General features: G+C 53.9%; 1 protein-coding gene across 2 annotated transcripts; it reads left to right on the top strand.

The window, feature by feature from the left end:
• The first annotated feature begins 1,104 nt into the window (after positions 1 to 1,104).
• LOC122922529 (hyaluronidase-2-like) lies at positions 1,105 to 19,032 on the top strand. 2 transcript variants are annotated; one of them, XM_044273159.1, is made up of 4 exons: positions 1,105 to 1,255; positions 10,428 to 11,377; positions 13,983 to 14,072; positions 18,058 to 19,032. In XM_044273159.1, exons 2-4 carry the CDS (start codon positions 10,448 to 10,450, stop codon positions 18,466 to 18,468), a joined length of 1,431 nt encoding a protein of 476 aa, XP_044129094.1. In that variant the 5' UTR covers positions 1,105 to 1,255; positions 10,428 to 10,447; the 3' UTR covers positions 18,469 to 19,032. The 2 variants fall into 2 exon arrangements, with proteins under 2 accessions (XP_044129094.1, XP_044129095.1); XM_044273160.1 differs by lacking the exon at positions 1,105 to 1,255 and adding an exon at positions 9,629 to 10,025.
• Positions 19,033 to 19,358: the final 326 nt, after the last annotated feature.

Here is a 19,358-nt window from a genome sequence, read left to right as displayed (position 1 = left end):
GGTCCAGGATCTCCTCTGTCTCGTCCCTCCGGCCCGGGATCTCCTCTGTCTCGTCCCTCCGGCCCGGGATCTCCTCGGTCTAGTCACTCCGGCCCGGGATCTCCTCTGTCTCGTCCCTCCGGCCCGGGATCTCCTCTGTCTCGTCCCTCCGGCCCGGGATCTCCTCTGTCTCGTCCCTCCGGCCCGGGATCTCCTCTGTCTCGTCCCTCCGGCCCGGGATCTCCTCTGTCTCGTCCCTCCGGCCCGGGATCTCCTCTGTCTCGTCCCTCCGGCCCGGGATCTCCTCTGTCTCGTCCCTCCGGCCCAGGATCTCCTCCGTCTTTTCTCCCAGGTCCAGGATCTCCTCAGTCTCGTCCCTCCGGCCTGGGATCTCCTCCATCTTTTCTCCCAGATCCAGGATCTCCTTCATCTCTTCCCTCCGGCCCGGGATCTCCTCCATCTTTTTTTCCAGGTCCAGGATCTCCTCTGTCTCGTCCCTCCAGCCTGGGATCTCCTCCATCTTTTCTCCCAGGTCCAGGATCTCCTCTGTCTCGTCCCTCAGGCCTGGGATCTCCTCTGTCTCGTCCCTCCGGCGTGGGATCTCCTCCATCTTTTCTCCCAGGTCCAGGATCTCCTCGGTCTCGTCCCTCCGGCCCCCAGCGGACACTGCTCCAGCTCACATGGCTTCACGCTGAGGAGGATTTACAGCGGTGGAATAGCAGGTGTCCCCTTTCCCGGGCAGTATTCCCAGCACCCGGCGGAGGCACCGGTCACTGAGGCAGGAGACATGCTGAACCTCATCCATGCTCATACATATTATGAGGGGGGATCAGTTCTGACCATAAGAGCTGACAATCTACACAGCTACTGATGGACCTGTAACTGCTGAAGCTCTGTAGTGTTGTCATCGGGGAGACTGCATGAGGTTTGTAATGATGGGAGTGATAGTTCAGTATTCGGTTCCCACTATAGATCTGACCGCAGAGCTTGCACTCTACCTGCCCTCCCCAGCACTCTCACCGTCCGCGCGCCTGTCCCTTTAATCTTCGACTCCGCCCCCTCATAGTGGACTGTCCCATTCTGGGGGGTGTCTGATGCCGCATTAGTCCGGCTTTCGGGGGAAGGGAAGGAGACGGAGAGCAGGACGCCCCTATCTGTGCCGGGAGCGGTGGTTGAGCCCAGATCGGGTTCTTTATGTGAATGAAAGGCCCGGGACGGAGACGAGCGGCGGAGAAACCATGAATCCGGGGAGGAGGCGGCGCTGAGCAACCGGGCGGTGAGTGCGGGGCGCAACACAAGCAGTACTGCTACACGGACACCTGTGTTATATGTACACCGGCAGGTATACCTGTGTTATATGTATACACCGACAGATATACCTGTGCTATATGTATACACCGGCAGGTATACCTGTGCTATATGTATACACCGGCAGGTATACCTGTGCTATATGTATACACCGGCAGGTATACCTGTGCTATATGTATACACCGGCAGGTATACCTGTGCTATATGTATACACCGGCAGGTATACCTGTGCTATATGTATACACCGACAGGTATACCTGTGTTATATGTATACACCGGCAGATATACCTGTGCTATATGTATACACCGACAGATATACCTGTGTTCTATGTATACACCGACAGATATACCTGTGTTCTATGTATACACCGACAGATATACCTGTGTTATATGTATACACCGGACAGATATACCTGTGTTATATGTATACACCGACAGATATACCTGTGTTATATGTATACACCGACAGATATACCTGTGTTATATGTATACACCGGCAGATATACCTGTGTTCTATGTATACACCGGCAGATATACCTGTGTTCTATGTATACACCGGCAGGATATACCTGTGTCTATGTATACACCGGCAGATATACCTGTGTTCTATGTATACACCGGCAGATATACCTGTGTTCTATGTATTACACCGGCAGATATACCTGTGTTCTATGTATACACCGGCAGATATACCTGTGTTCTATGTATTACACCGGCAGATATACCTGTGTTCTATGTATACACCGGCAGATATACCTGGTTCTATGTATACACCGGCAGATATACCTGTGTTCTATGTATACACCGGCAGATATACCTGTGTTCTATGTATACACCGGCAGATATACCTGTGTTCTATGTATACACCGGCAGATATACCTGTGTTCTATGTATACACCGGCAGATATACCTGTGTTCTATGTATACACCGGCAGATATACCTGTGTTCTATGTATACACCGGCAGATATACCTGTGTTCTATGTATACACCGGCAGATATACCTGTGTTCTATGTATACACCGGCAGATATACCTGTGTTCTATGTATACACCGGCAGATATACCTGTGTTCTATGTATACACCGGCAGATATACCTGTGTTCTATGTATACACCGGCAGATATACCTGTGTTCTATGTATACACCGGCAGATATACCTGTGTTCTATGTATACACCGGCAGATATACCTGTGTTCTATGTATACACCGGCAGATATACCTGTGTTCTATGTATACACCGGCAGATATACCTGTGTTCTATGTATACACCGGCAGATATACCTGTGTTCTATGTATACACCGGCAGATATACCTGTGTTCTATGTATACACCGGCAGATATACCTGTGTTCTATGTATACACCGGCAGATATACCTGTGTTCTATGTATACACCGGCAGATATACCTGTGTTCTATGTATACACCGGCAGATATACCTGTGTTCTATGTATACACCGGCAGATATACCTGTGTTCTATGTATACACCGGCAGATATACCTGTGTTCTATGTATACACCGGCAGATATACCTGTGTTCTATGTATACACCGGCAGATATACCTGTGTTCTATGTATACACCGGCAGATATACCTGTGTTCTATGTATACACCGGCAGATATACCTGTGTTCTATGTATACACCGGCAGATATACCTGTGTTCTATGTATACACCGGCAGATATACCTGTGTTCTATGTATACACCGGCAGATATACCTGTGTTCTATGTATACACCGGCAGATATACCTGTGTTCTATGTATACAAGAAGTCCAAATACAGGGTTTAGGCGCCTGTTCCCCGGACACACGGGTCTCCGCTCTCCAGCCCCTCACAGATCCCAGAACACAGACTCCTGAGCTCCACTGTCAGACCGAGGTAATCCTCTCCACCTGGCAGTGCTGGCTGCTTTTATGCCTGACAAAACCCGGCCTGGAACGTGGGGAGTAGTCACCCACCCAGCACTTTGACTACTCCCAGTAAGAGCCGTCCCGGATCAGCTATTAAAGCCATGCTAAGCATCAAAGTGTCAAACAGCAACTGCTGCTGACACATAAAAACCGTCTCTTAGGCCCCTTTCACACGGGCGAGTTTTCCATGCAGGTGCGATGCGTGCGGTGAACGTATTGCACCCGCACTGAATCCAGACCCATTCCTTTCTAGGGGGCTGTGCACATGAGCAGTGATTTTCACGCATCACTTGTGCGTTGAGTAAAAATCGCAGCATGCTCTATATTGTGCGATTTTATTTTTTTTTTTTTTATTTATTTTTTTTTTTTTTTTTTTCACGCGACGCAGGCCCCATAGAAGTGAATGGGGTGCGTGAAAATCGCATAGCATCCGCAAGCAAGTGCGGATGCGGTGTGCGATTTTCACGCACGGTTGCTAGGAGACGATCGGGATGGAGACCCAATCATTATTATTTTCCCTTATAACATGGTTATAAGGGAAAATAATAGCATTCTGCATACAGAATGTATAGTAAAACAGCGCTGGAGGGGTTAAAAAAAATAAAAAAATTTAACTCACCTTAGTCCACTTGATCGCGAAGCCCGGCATCTCCTTCTGTCTCCTTTGTTGAATAGGACCTGTGGTGAGCATTAAATACAGGTAAAGGACCTTTGATGACGTCACTCTGGTCATCACATGGTACGTCACATGATCTTTTACCATGGTGAATCACCATGTGATGACCGAAGTGACATCATCAAAGGTCCTGTTGCTGTAATTAATGCTCACCACAGGTCCTATTCAACAAAGGAGACAGAAGGAGATGCCGGGCTTCGCGATCAAGTGGACTAAGGTGAGTTTATTTTATTTTTTTAACCCCTCCAGCGCTGTTTTACTATACATTCTGTATTCAGAATGCTATTATTTTCCCTTATAACCATGTTATAAGGGAACATTATACAATCTACAGAACACCGATCCCAAACCCGAACTTCTGTGAAGTTCGGGTTTGGGTACCAAACATGCGTGATTTTTTTCACACAAGTGCAAAACACAATACAATGTTTTGCACTCGCGCAGAAAAATCGCGGGTGTTCCCGCAACGCACCCGCCTCTTATCCGGGCCAAAAATATGACGCCCGTGTGAAAGAGGCCTTACTCCACCGAGGCCAGGAACCTCTGACATGTACCCATCATCCACGATGATTCCTTGTACCTTACAATATTTAGAAGAGGCTTCTTTCTGGGACGACAGCCATGGAGACCAATTTGATGTGTGTGGGGTGTATGGTCTGATCACTGACAGGCTGCCCCCCCCCCCCCCCCCCATGTAACCTCTGCAGCAATGCTGGCAGCACTCATACAGCCTGTGGATATGACGCTGAGCACTGACAGGCTGACCCCCCACCCCTGTAACCTCTGCAGCAATGCTGGCAGCACTCATACAGCCTCTGGATATGACGCTGAGCACTGACAGGCTGACCCCCCACCCCTGTAACCTCTGCAGCAATGCTGGCAGCACTCATACAACCTCTGGATATGACGCTGAGCACTGACAGGCTGACCCCCCACCCCTGTAACCTCTGCAGCAATGCTGGCAGCACTCATACAACCTCTGGATATGACGCTGAGCACTGACAGGCTGACCCCCCACCCCTGTAACCTCTGCAGCAATCCTGGCAGCACTCATACAACCTCTGGATATGACGCTGAGCAATGACAGGCTGACCCCCCACCCCTGTAACCTCTGCAGCAATGCTGGCAGCACTCATACATCCTCTGGATATGACGCTGAGCACTGACAGGCTGACCCCCCTACCCCTGTAACCTCTGCAGCAATGCTGGCAGCACTCATACAACCTCTGGATATGACACTGAGCACTGACAGGCTGACCCCCCCACCCCTGTAACCTCTGCAGCAATGCTGGCAGCACTCATACAATCACTGGATATGACGCTGAGCATTGACAGGCTGACCCCCCACCCCTGTAACCTCTGCAGCACTGCTGGCAGCACTCATACAGCCTCTGGATATGACGCTGAGCACTGACAGGCTGACCCCCCACCCCTGTAACCTCTGCAGCAATGCTGGCAGCACTCATACAGCCTCTGGATATGACGCTGAGCACTGACAGGCTGACCCCCCACCCTTGTAACCTCTGCAGCAATGCTGGCAGCACTCATACAGCCTCTGGATATGGCGCTGAGCACTGACAGGCTGACCCCCCCACCCCTGTAACCTCTGCAGCAATGCTGGCAGCACTCATACAACCTCTGGATATGACGCTGAGCACTGACAGGCTGACCCCCCACCCCTGTAACCTCTGCAGCAATGCTGGCAGCACTCATACAACCTCTGGATATGACTGAGCACTGACAGGCTGACCCCCCACCCCTGTAACCTCTGCAGCAATGCTGGCAGCACTCATACAGCCTCTGGATATGACGCTGAGCACCGACAGGCTGACCCCCCACCCCTGTAACCTCTGCAGCAATGCTGGCAGCACTCATACAACCTCTGGATATGATGCTGAGCACTGACAGGCTGACCCCTGACAGGCTGACCCCCCCACCCCTGTAACCTCTGCAGCAATGCTGGCAGCACTCATACAGCCTCTGGATATGACGCTGAGCACTGACAGGCTGACCCCCACCCCTGTAACCTCTGCAGCAATGCTGGCAGCACTCATACAACCTCTGGATATGACACTGAGCACTGACAGGCTGACCCCCCCACCCCTGTAACCTCTGCAGCAATGCTGGCAGCACTCATACAGCCTCTGGATATGACGCTGAGCACTGACAGGCTGACCCCCACCCCTGTAACCTCTGCAGCAATGCTGGCAGCACTCATACAACCTCTGGATATGACTGAGCTCGTACGCTCCGCTTCTCTGGTCGGCCATAGTGAGGCCGGTTCTGATGGAATCTGTTGTGTTAAACCTCTGTATGGTCTTGGCCTCTGCTCTGCAGCTTGGTGTCAAGGAGTCGGCCATCTTTATGTAGAGCAAGGAGCCTTGTCTTCAGATCCTCGGAGAGTTCTTGGCCGTGACCATTGTGTGATAAAGGGACAGTCCAGACAATGGGAAATGAGGAGTCGGGCCCCACGAGAGCGCTGGGGCGGGGGATGGGTCGCTAGTAGACTTCATACTGTCCCTGCTGTTCTGCTCTTCCATAAAGACATTCCTAACACGGGCTCTGTTCAGACATGTCGGATATTCCGAATCCCATCTATGTGACCGTGCAGCTGATAATTTCCAGGTGAACTTTTTGCAAAGAAGTATCATAGTAACTAATGTGAAAAGCGAAAGAGTGAACGACAAAAGGGCGACGCATGTGAACATGCGCTAAACGCGCTAACCGTCTCCTCTCCATGTGATGAATACAGCTCCTGTTATCAGCCGCTCCTCTTATAACGCTCCAGCGCTGATATAACCTCCAGAGACATTACATCCTATGTGACTGATATCAGCCGCTCCTCTTATAACGCTCCAGTACTGATATAACCTCCAGAGACATTACATCCTATGTGACTGATATCGGCCGCTCCTCTTATAACGCTCCAGCACTGATATAACCTCCAGAGACATTACATCCTATGTGACTGATATCAGCCGCTCCTCTTATAACGCTCCAGTACTGATATAACCTCCAGAGACATTACATCATATGTGACTGATATCAGCCGCTCCTCTTATAACGCTCCAGTACTGATATAACCTCCAGAGACATTACATCATATCTGACTGATATCAGCCGCTCCTCTTATAACGCTCCAGCACTGATATAACCTCCAGACATTACATCACATGTGACTGATATCAGCTGCTCCTCTTATAACGCTCCAGCGCTGATATAACCTCCAGACATTACATCACATGTGACTGATATCAGCCGCTCCTCTTATAACGCTCCAGTGCTGATATATCCTCTAGAGACATTACATCACATGTGACTGATATCAGCCGCTCCTCTTATAACGCTCCAGCGCTGATATAACCTCCAGAGACATTACATCACATGTGACTGATATCAGCCGCTCCTCTTATAACGCTCCAGCACTGATATAACCTCCAGAGACATTACATCATATGTGACTGATATCAGCCGCTCCTCTTATAACGCTCCAGTACTGATATAACCTCCAGAGACATTACATCATATCTGACTGATATCAGCCGCTCCTCTTATAACGCTCCAGCACTGATATAACCTCCAGACATTACATCACATGTGACTGATATCAGCCGCTCCTCTTATAACGCTCCAGCGCTGATATAACCTCCAGACATTACATCACATGTGACTGATATCAGCCGCTCCTCTTATAACGCTCCAGTGCTGATATATCCTCTAGAGACATTACATCACATGTGACTGATATCAGCCGCTCCTCTTATAACGCTCCAGCGCTGATATAACCTCCAGAGACATTACATCACATGTGACTGATATCAGCCGCTCCTCTTATAACGCTCCAGCACTGATATAACCTCCAGAGACATTACATCATATGTGACTGATATCAGCCGCTCCTCTTATAACGCTCCAGTACTGATATAACCTCCAGAGACATTACATCATATCTGACTGATATCAGCCGCTCCTCTTATAACGCTCCAGCACTGATATAACCTCCAGACATTACATCACATGTGACTGATATCAGCCGCTCCTCTTATAACGCTCCAGCGCTGATATAACCTCCAGACATTACATCACATGTGACTGATATCAGCCGCTCCTCTTATAACGCTCCAGTGCTGATATATCCTCTAGAGACATTACATCACATGTGACTGATATCAGCCGCTCCTCTTATAACGCTCCAGCACTGATATAACCTCCAGAGACATTACATCATATGTGACTGATATCGGCCGCTCCTCTTATAACGCTCCAGTGCTGATATATCCTCTAGAGACATTACATCACATGTGACTGATATCAGCCGCTCCTCTTATAACGCTCCAGCGCTGATATAACCACCAGACATTACATCACATGTGACTGATATCAGCCGCTCCTCTTATAACGCTCCAGCGCTGATATAACCTCCAGAGACATTACATCACATGTGACTGATATCAGCCGCTCCTCTTATAACGCTCCAGCGCTGATATAACCTCCAGAGACATTACATCACATGTGACTGATATCAGCCGCTCCTCTTATAACACTCCAGTGCTGATATAACCTCTAGAGACATTACATCATATGTGACTGATATCAGTTTCCCACCTGCCAGTTGTCCATGCTCCACGTAGATATCAATCCCAGTCTGCGTCTGTCAGATATTATGTATGAGCGGGGCGCTCCGTGGTCTTAGTCATTACTGCTTTATGCTAAGGCCTCCTCTGTGTGATGTCTGACTGTAGGACTGACCTTGTTGCCCATAGCAACCAATCACAGCACAGCATTCACTTCTCCACAGCAGTTTACAGAATGAAAGCTGAGCTGTGATTGGTTGCTATAGGCCACAAGGCCAGTCTTAGTGTTAGACATGGTTCTTGGGGACGTTTCGCTGAATGTAATAAAACCTATAGAGGCACTGCCCATAGGAGCTAGCAATCTGAGGAGACATCAGCACTGTAACCGCTGGCTCGATAAGTGTCTGCAGGGCGGAGTGTCCCTTTACAGAGGATTCACTTGTTTGTTTGTCCTGTAAATATCCTGGGTATGTACCTTAGGTAGGTCTTGTCCCTATCATGGACTGTCACACCCGGCTGCTCATTCTTCAGGCATTTGCTCTGTAAGATCCTCCAGGTTGTCAGGTGTAGGAGTCACGTGGGCGGGGCACTGTCAACATCCTGTGTGAGGTGTAGGAGTCACGTGGGCGGGGCACTGTCAACATCCTGTGTGAAGTGTAGGAGTCACGTGGGCGGGGCGCTGTCAGCATCCTGTGTGAGGTGTAGGAGTCACGTGGGCGGGGCGCTGTCAGCATCCTGTGTGAGGTGTAGGAGTCACGTGGGCGGGGCGCTGTCAGCATCCTGTGTGAGGTGTAGGAGTCACGTGGGCGGGGCGCTGTCAGCATCCTGTGTGAAGTGTAGGAGTCACGTGGGCGGGGCGCTGTCAGCATCCTGTGTGAGGTGTAGGAGTCACGTGGGCGGGGCGCTGTCAGCATCCTGTGTGAGGTGTAGGAGTCACGTGGGCGGGGCGCTGTCAGCATCCTGTGTGAGGTGTAGGAGTCACGTGGGCGGGGCGCTGTCAGCATCCTGTGTGAGGTGTAGGAGTCACGTGGGCGGGGCGCTGTCAGCATCCTGTGTGAGGTGTAGGAGTCACGTGGGCGGGGCGCTGTCAGCATCCTGTGTGAGGTGTAGGAGTCACGTGGGCGGGGCACTGTCAGCATCCTGTGTGAAGTGTAGGAGTCACGTGGGCGGGGCGCTGTCAGCATCCTGTGTGAGGTGTAGGAGTCATGTGGGTGGGGTGCTGTCAGCATCCTGTGCTGAGTTGTAGGCGTCACGTGGACGGGGCACTGTCAGCATCCTGTGTGAGGTGTAGGAGTCACGTGGGCGGGGCACTGTCAGCCATTATCATTGAGTTCAGGAAGGGGTGAGGTAGATGCATCACACATTGTAACAAGCCTGCAGCGTGTGAGCAGGACCACGGCAGGGTGAAGTGATGTCATCACCTGGATCGGGGAGGTTACAGTTCTAGGAATGACACCGCTTCTCTTCCCAGCAGCAGGAGCCGCACTCACAGCATCGATTTACAGGATCTCAAAGGGGTTGTCTCATCTCACAGTTACTAAGGTGAGATGAGACTCGGCCCCGACCACCTCCCGACCAGGTAATGGAGAGCTACGGAAACGGCGCAGTACAGCAAGCCTACTAGCTGTGCCTCGACCTGCTGGAAATATCTTCTGGTTATGCAAGACCTCGCGGATGCCCCGAGCTGTAGGGTGGCTTCAGATTTTGCATTGGCAGTGTGTGATGACATCAGAGTCCCCCCGGTAGTGTGTCTGTGATGACATCAGAGTCCCCCCGGTAGTGTGTCTGTGATGACATCAGAGTCCCCCCGGTAGTGTGTCTGTGATGACATCAGAGTCCCCCCGGTAGTGTGTCTGTGATGTCATCAATACTCAGCAGATGATGACATCAGAGCTGTCTCCACGTATTACTCCCAGGATGATTATTGCGCCATTATTGATGACTTGCTGAGCATTTCTCTCGTCTTCTCTTCCCGATTCAGGTGTCTCCTCTGTTGTCACCATGCCTGCCTCCTTCATGTCCATCCTCTGGTGCCTCCTCCTCACCTTCCATCTTGACCTTTCATCTCCCGCAGTGGAGAAGCCCACTTTTCGCCCCATTTACAGTCGGCGACCATTTGTGGTCGGCTGGAATGCACCAACGCAGGAATGTCCGCCGCGACACAAGGTGCCTTTCGATTTGCGACTCTTTGACTTCAGTGCGTCTCCCAACGAGGGCTTTGTGGACCAGAAACTCACCATGTTCTACAAGGAGCGCCTCGGGTACTACCCTTACTATGATGAGCATAACACTTCCTACTACGGTGGCGTGCCCCAGAACGCCAGCCTCAGCGCCCACCTCAGCTGGATGCAGGAAGGGTTAAAGAAATACATCAAGATGGTGGACGAGGAGGGTCTGGCCGTCATTGACTGGGAGGAGTGGCGCCCCATATGGTTAAGAAACTGGATCCCTAAGCACATATACCGGCATATGTCATGCAAGCTGGTGGCCGACCGCCACCCCACCTGGCCCAATGACATCATCCAGAAGCAGGCGCAATACGAGTTTGAAAGCGCGGCCCGCAGCTTCATGGAGCAAACGTTACTGCACGCCCGCAGCTTCCGGCCGCGCCAGCTCTGGGGCTTCTACCTGTTCCCTGACTGCTACAACCACGACTACCAGACGGACAAGGAGCGCTACACTGGCAAGTGTCCGGACGTGGAGATCTCCCGCAATGACCAGCTGTCCTGGCTGTGGGAGGCCAGCACCGCGCTCTTTCCGTCAATCTACCTGAACCAGACGCTGGAGTCCAGTGCTCAGGGGCGCAAGTTTGTGCACTTCCGGGTGAAGGAAGCCATGAGGATCGCAAACAAGCACCACAAGGACTACGCCCTGCCCGTCTACGTGTACTCGCAGCCCACCTACATGAAGAAGCTGGACACCCTGTCCCAGGTAAGACCACCCTGTGTCACCGGACAACGAAGAATCCAGCATGGCCGCCCCTCTCCTGCGCTGACCAGGCCTCGCCGTTTAATATTGTTTCCTCTATTCACATCCAAAACCACAACCTCCCTTCTGTCATGTGACCCACCAGCTGCATATCCCCTGCATGTATGGGGGGGGGGGGGGAGGGGGGAGAGGTGCAGGCAGATATCCCCTGCATGTATGGGGGGGGAGGAGGTGCAGGCAGATATCCCCTGCATGTATGGGGGGGAGGGGGAGGTGCAGGCAGACATCCCCTGCATGTATGGGGGGGGGGGAGGGGGAGGTGCAGGCAGACATCCCCTGCATGTATGGGGGGGGGAGGTGCAGGCAGATATCCCCTGCATGTATGGGGGGGAGGGGGAGGTGCAGGCAGACATCCCCTGCATGTATGGGGGGGGGAGGTGCAGGCAGATATCCCCTGCATGTATGGGGGGGGAGGGGGAGGTGCAGGCAGATATCCCCTGCATGTATGGGGGGGGAGGGGGAGGTGCAGGCAGATATCCCCTGCATGTATGGGGGGGGGGGGGAGGTGCAGGCAGACATCCCCTGCATGTATGGGGGGGGGGGGAGGTGCAGGCAGATATCCCCTGCATGTATGGGGGGGGGGGGGAGGTGCAGGCAGATATCCCCTGCATGTATGGGGGGGAGGGGGAGGTGCAGGCAGACATCCCCTGCATGTATGGGGGGGGGGGAGAGGTGCAGGCAGACATCCCCTGCATGTATGGGGGGGGGGGGGGGAGAGGTGCAGGCAGATATCCCCTGCACGTATGGGGGGGGGGGGTGCAGGCAGATATCCCCTGCACGTATGGGGGGGGGGGGTGCAGGCAGATATCCCCTGCACGTATGGGGGGGGAGGTGCAGGCAGATATCCCCTGCACGTATGGGGGGGGAGGGGGAGGTGCAGGCAGATATCCCCTGCACGTATGGGGGGGAGGGGGAGGTGCAGGCAGATATCCCCTGCATGTATGGAGGGGGAGGTGCAGGCAGATATCCCCTGCATGTATGGGGGGGGAGGGGGAGGTGCAGGCAGATATCCCCTGCATGTATGGGGGGGAGGGGGAGGTGCAGGCAGATATCCCCTGCATGTATGGGGGGGGGGGGGAGGGGGAGGTGCAGGCAGATATCCCCTGCATGTTTGGGGGGGGGAGGTGCAGGCAGATATCCCCTGCATGTTTGGGGGGGGGGGGGAGGTGCAGGCAGATATCCCCTGCATGTATGGGGGGGAGGGGGAGGTGCAGGCAGATATCCCCTGCATGTATGGGGGGGAGGGGGAGGTGCAGGCAGATATCCCCTGCATGTATGGGGGGGAGGGGGAGGTGCAGGCAGATATCCCCTGCATGTATGGGGGGAGGTGCAGGCAGATATCCCCTGCATGTTTGGGGGGGGGGAGGTGCAGGCAGATATCCCCTGCATGTTTGGGGGGGGGGAGGTGCAGGCAGATATCCCCTGCATGTTTGGGGGGGGGGGAGGTGCAGGCAGATATCCCCTGCATGTTTGGGGGGGGGGGTGCAGGCAGATATCCCCTGCATGTTTGGGGGGGGGGGGGTGCAGGCAGATATCCCCTGCATGTTTGGGGGGGGGGGGTGCAGGCAGATATCCCCTGCATGTTTGGGGGGGGGGGGGTGCGCAGGCAGATATCCCCTGCATGTTTGGGGGGGGGGGGTGCAGGCAGATATCCCCTGCACGTATGGGGGGAGGTGCAGGCAGATATCCCCTGCACGTATTGGGGGGGGAGGGGGAGGCAGATATCCCCTGCACGTATTGGGGGGGAGGGGGAGGGGGAGGCAGATATGATATAATTGGACAGGAAGACCCGGCCATTGTCAGGAATCCAGCCCTGAATTGTGAGCCAGTTGCAGGATCGGGCACGTCCATCGCAGAGGAATCAAAACCCCATGTACATCACACTGCAGCCTGCATCCACGTTCCAGAGCTTAGCTGCTCCCAAAACCTCTTGGGGTCCATTCACACGTCCGCAAAATGGGACCGCATCCGTTCCGCAATTTTGTGGAACAGATGCGGATTATTCATTTCCAATGGGGCCGGAATGTGCTGTTCGCAACCGCACTTCCATTCCACAAAAAAATAGATCATGTCCTATTCTTCGCAATCGCGGACAATAAAAAGGCATTTTCTATGAGCGTGCCGGTGGTGTGCGGTCCGCAAAATGCAGAACGCACATTGCCAGTGTCTGTGTTTTTTTTTGAGGATCCACAAAACTCATACGTCCGTATGAATGGACCCTTAGGAGGTGGACAGCCCCCAAAGAGAATGTCCCCCTTACCCAGGAGCCCCTCATAGAGAATATAACCCCCTCCCCGGGAGCATCCATAGAGAATAACCCCCTCCCCGGGAGGATCCCACCATATGTCCCAACCACAGATGCAGCTGATGCACGGAGATCTAATTTCTCTGTTCAGCCTGAGTCTCTTGCTGCATGAATAAAATGCTGGAATACAGTAAAGACTGACTGCGCGGTGTGAGAGGGCGAGTTGTTCCCCTACAGATTTTGTATGTTCCGGTCATCGTGGGCTCGTGGTAATGATTAATGTTTTTTATCTACTTTTTCCAGATAGATTTAGTCCACACCATTGGTGAGAGTGCTGCACAGGGGGCCGCCGGCGTCATCTTCTGGGGTGATGCCGAATATGCAAAGAACACGGTGAGTGCCCTGTCAGAGTGGTCACGCGTGACTCCGCTATGAGGCGCCGTCATGTGATGAGTGTAAGATGTGTACATTGTCCTCCATATCATCCTGGGGTCATCTGACCTCTCACGAGGCCTCAAAGAAAACGTCCTTCAACCTTGAGCTACATCGTGCTCTGAGCCCCGCCAGCTGATGTCAACTACTCTACCCAGCATTGACCTGCTAGGAGTTGTAGTTCTACAGCAACTGGAACATTAAAGGCTGCCAACTTCTGCCCAACCCTCCACATGCCACATTATCCTGTATGTGATAGCCTCATACACGTCCTCGCCTCTGTCCTTCCCTTTCGTGATTCTCCTGGGCTCGTCTTCCTCACCTCTGTCCTTTTTCTCCTGTGATTCTCCTGGGCTCGACCTCCTCGCCTCTGTCCTTTCCTCCTGTGCTTCTCCTGGGCTCGTCCTCCTCGCCTCTGTCCTTTCCTCCTGTGATTCTCTTGGCCTTGTTCTCCTCGCCTCTGTCCTTTCCTCCTGTGCTCGTCCTCCTCGCCTCTGTCCTTTCCTCCTGTGCTTCTCCTGGGCTCGTCCTCCTCGCCTCTGTCCTTTCCTCCTGTGCTTTTCCTGGGCTCATCCTCCTCGCCTCTGTCCTTTCCTCCTGTGCTCGTCCTCCTCGCCTCTGTCCTTTCCTCCTGTGATTCTCCTGGGCTCGACCTCCTCGCCTCTGTCCTTTCCTCCTGTGATTCTCCTGGGCTCGACCTCCTCGCCTCTGTCCTTTCCTCCTGTGATTCTCCTGGGCTCGACCTCCTCGCCTCTGTCCTTTCCTCCTGTGATTCTCCTGGGCTCGACCTCCTCGCCTCTGTCCTTTCCTCCTGTGATTCTCCTGGGCTCGACCTCCTCGCCTCTGTCCTTTCCTCCTGTGATTCTCCTGGGCTCGACCTCCTCGCCTCTGTCCTTTCCTCCTGTGATTCTCCTGGGCTCGACCTCCTCGCCTCTGTCCTTTCCTCCTGTGATTCTCCTGGGCTCGACCTCCTCGCCTCTGTCCTTTCCTCCTGTGATTCTCCTGGGCTCGACCTCCTCGCCTCTGTCCTTTCCTCCTGTGCTTCTCCTGGGCTCGTCCTCCTCGCCTCTGTCCTTTCCTCCTGGGCTCGACCTCCTCGCCTCTGTCCTTTCCTCCTGTGATTCTCTTGGGCTCGACCTCCTCACCTCTGTCCTTTACTCCTGTGCTTCTCCTGGGCTCGACCCCCTTGCCTCTGTCCTTTCCTCCTGTGATTCTCTTGGCCTTGTCCTCCTCGCCTCTGTCCTTTCCTCCTGTGCTTCTCTTGTGCTCGTCCTCTGTCCTTTCCTCCTGTGCTTCTCTTGTGCTCGTCCTCTGTCCTTTCCTCCTGTGCTTCTCTTGTGCTCGTCCTCTGTCCTTTCCTCCTGTGCTTCTCCTGGGCTCGACCTCCTCGCCTCTGTCCTTTCCTCCTGTGATTCTCTTGGCCTTGTCCTCCTCACCTCTGTCCTTTCCTCCTGTGCTTCTCCTGGGCTCGTTCTCGTCGCCTGCGATGTCAACTACTCTACCCAGCATTGACCTGCTAGGAGTTGTAGTTCTACAGCAACTGGAACATTAAAGGCTGCCAACTTCTGCCCAACCCTCCACATGCCACATTATCCTGTATGTGATAGCCTCATACACGTCCTCGCCTCTGTCCTTCCCTTTCGTGCTTCTCCTGGGCTCGACCTCCTTGCCTCTGTCCTTTCCTCCTGTGCTTCTCTTGGGCTCGTTCTCCTCGCCTCTGTCCTTTCCTCCTGTGCTTCTCTTGGCCTTGTCCTCCTCACCTCTGTCCTTTCCTCCTGTGCTTCTCTTGGCCTTGTCCTCCTCGCCTCTGTCCTTTTCCTCCTGTGCTTCTCTTGTGCTCGTCCTCCTCGCCTCTGTCCTTTCCTCCTGGGCTCGACCTCCTCGCCTCTGTCCTTTCCTCCTGTGATTTTCTTAGCCTTGTTCTCCTCGCCTCTGTCTTTTCCTCCTGTGCTCGTCCTCCTCGCCTCTGTCCTTTCCTCCTGTGCTTCTCCTGGGCTCGTCCTCCTCGCCTCTGTCCTTTCCTCCTGTGATTCTCTTGGCCTTGTTCTCCTCGCCTCTGTCCTTTCCTCCTGTGCTCGTCCTCCTCGCCTATGTCCTTTCCTCCTGTGCTTCTCCTGGGCTCGTCCTCCTCGCCTCTGTCCTTTCCTCCTGTGCTTTTCCTGGGCTCATCCTCCTCGCCTCTGTCCTTTCCTCCTGTGCTCGTCCTCCTCGCCTCTGTCCTTTCCTCCTGTGCTTCTCCTGGGCTCGACCTCCTCGCCTCTGTCCTTTCCTCCTGTGCTTCTCCTGGGCTCGACCTCCTCGCCTCTGTCCTTTCCTCCTGTGCTTCTCCTGGGCTCGACCTCCTCGCCTCTGTCCTTTCCTCCTGTGCTTCTCCTGGGCTCGACCTCCTCGCCTCTGTCCTTTCCTCCTGTGCTTCTCCTGGGCTCGACCTCCTCGCCTCTGTCCTTTCCTCCTGTGCTTCTCCTGGGCTCGACCTCCTCGCCTCTGTCCTTTCCTCCTGTGCTTCTCCTGGGCTCGACCTCCTCGCCTCTGTCCTTTCCTCCTGTGCTTCTCCTGGGCTCGACCTCCTCGCCTCTGTCCTTTCCTCCTGTGCTTCTCCTGGGCTCGTCCTCCTCGCCTCTGTCCTTTCCTCCTGTGATTCTCTTGGCCTTGTTCTCCTCGCCTCTGTCCTTTCCTCCTGTGCTCGTCCTCCTCGCCTCTGTCCTTTCCTCCTGTGCTTCTCCTGGGCTCGTCCTCCTCGCCTCTGTCCTTTCCTCCTGTGCTTTTCCTGGGCTCATCCTCCTCGCCTCTGTCCTTTCCTCCTGTGCTCGTCCTCCTCGCCTCTGTCCTTTCCTCCTGTGCTTCTCCTGGGCTCGACCTCCTCGCCTCTGTCCTTTCCTCCTGTGCTTCTCCTGGGCTCGACCTCCTCGCCTCTGTCCTTTCCTCCTGTGCTTCTCCTGGGCTCGACCTCCTCGCCTCTGTCCTTTCCTCCTGTGCTTCTCCTGGGCTCGTCCTCCTCGCCTCTGTCCTTTCCTCCTGTGCTTCTCCTGGGCTTGACCTCCTCACCTCTGTCCTTTCCTCCTGTGCTTCTCCTGGGCTCGACCTCCTCGCCTCTGTCCTTTCCTCCTGTGCTTCTCCTGGGCTCGACCTCCTCGCCTCTGTCCTTTCCTCCTGTGCTTCTCTTGTGCTCGTCCTCTGTCCTTTCCTCCTGTGCTTCTCCTGGGCTCGACCTCCTCACCTCTGTCCTTTCCTCCTGTGCTTCTCCTGGGCTCGTTCTCGTCGCCTCTGTCCTTTCCTCCTGTGATTCTCTTGGCCTTGTCCTCCTCACCTCTGTCCTTTCCTCCTGTGCTTCTCCTGGGCTCGACCTCCTCGCCTCTGTCCTTTCTTCCTGTGATTCTGTTGGGCTCGACCTCCTTGCCTCTGTCCTTTCCTCCTGGGCTCGACCTCCTTGCCTTTGTCCTTTCCTCCTGTGCTTCTCTTGGCCTTGTCCTCCTCACCTCTGTCCTTTCCTCCTGTGCTTCTCCTGGGCTCGTCTTCCTCGCCTCTGTCCTTTCCTCCTGTGCTTCTCTTGGGCTCGTCTTCCTCGCCTCTGTCCTTTCCTCCTGTGCTTCTCTTGGGCTCGTCTTCCTCGCCTCTGTCCTTTCCTCCTGTGCTTCTCTTGGGCTCGTCTTCCTCGCCTCTGTCCTTTCCTCCTGTGCTTCTCTTGGGCTCGTCTTCCTCGCCTCTGTCCTTTCCTCCTGTGATTCTCTTGGGCTCGTCTTCCTCGCCTCTGTCCTTTCCTCCTGTGATTCTCTTGGGCTCGTCTTCCTCGCCTCTGTCCTTTCCTCCTGTGATTCTCTTGGGCTCGTCTTCCTCGCCTCTGTCCTTTCCTCCTGTGATTCTCTTGGCCTTGTTCTCCTCGCCTCTGTCCTTTCCTCCTGTGCTTCTCTTGGGGTCGTCCTCCTAACGCTCTGTGTGTTTTCCGCAGGAGTCTTGTCTGAAGGTGAAGTCGTACCTGGAAGATATTTTTGGTGAATACATCGTGAATGTGACGACCGCGGCGGACCTCTGCAGCCGCTTTCTCTGCAGCCGGAATGGTCGCTGCCTAAGACAACAGAATATGACAGAGGGCTTTTTGCACCTCAGTTCGGAGAGCTTTCGTATAGTGCGTGCCGAGAAAGGTGTGAACACGGCAGCCCCGATGTGGGCGGAGGGGCAGCTCTCGGAGGACGACAAGCGCTACCTGAGTTCACATTTCCGCTGCCAGTGTTATGTGGACTGGTACGGCGACAGCTGCGGGACTCAGAGGAGCACGGGGAACCGAGCAGAAATCACAGGGCGCCCCAGGGGCCACTGGCTGCTGGGGTCACTGCTAGCCTTACTGCTCTTGCTGCTCTGAGGGCCACATGTGTCTTGCTGGAGGTTAACACTACATTAGACTGTGGGTGATGGGGCCCCAGAATGTTATCATTTGGTCCCTGGAAACGTATTTACTTATTTATTTGAAATGAACTCTGTATCCGCCATGGGATGGCGCTGTGTATCCTACCTCGGACGCATTGATTCCGCCTATGCCTTCACACAGGACCCAAGGGCTAGTGGTCCCCTCCACGGCTGAGACTGTGCAATAGGGTCCTCATCCTGCCTGCCGGGGGCCCAATGTTTGACCTGTATCAGTGCAGCCTCCCAACCCCCAACAGGTAAAGGGTAATTGCGCTCAGGAACCGCGTTACCTGCCGCTCACGCCGGTGCCTTCACCCGTCTTTTATACTGTTGGATGCTGCCATTTTGTAGTGTTTTCTGAAGTCTCCTTGTCGTGTAGCTTTCGGGGCCACCGGGCATTGTGTGACTGTGCAACGTCTAATCTGGAGCCGGTCATCCAGACTGCACACGCGCCCAGCTCTGCTATTCCCGACGGCCAACAGCCAGAAACACAAACAATAAAGTATTGTAAGAACCCAAAGCGTCTCATGTTATTCCAGAAGAGACGGCAGCGCCGCCCCCGGTGCTGGTAATGACCCCCCACCCCTGTAGGGGTCACTACTTAAAGGAACACTCCACCATCTAATAAGTGTAAAACATTCACCCCAGTGAAAAGTCCAATATAACTAGAACTCCCTGCTGAGGGTTTGTTACTGTGTATCACCACAGTGGAAGCTATCAGCCTGGTATCCATTATCTGCGCTAATACACTGCAACATACCCGCAGCTGTGTGAGTAGCTTCTAGGTTTCAACAAGTTTGCTGCCATTCGCTGACAGTAGGCAGAGATACTAAAAGGGATGTGTCT

Source organism: Bufo gargarizans, unplaced genomic scaffold (genome assembly GCF_014858855.1).
Source record: "Bufo gargarizans isolate SCDJY-AF-19 unplaced genomic scaffold, ASM1485885v1 fragScaff_scaffold_432_pilon, whole genome shotgun sequence".
NCBI classification, from domain to species: Eukaryota; Metazoa; Chordata; class Amphibia; order Anura; family Bufonidae; genus Bufo; species Bufo gargarizans.
Note: the sequence above shows the minus strand (reverse complement) of the source record. Positions and strands in the feature narration are given on the sequence as shown.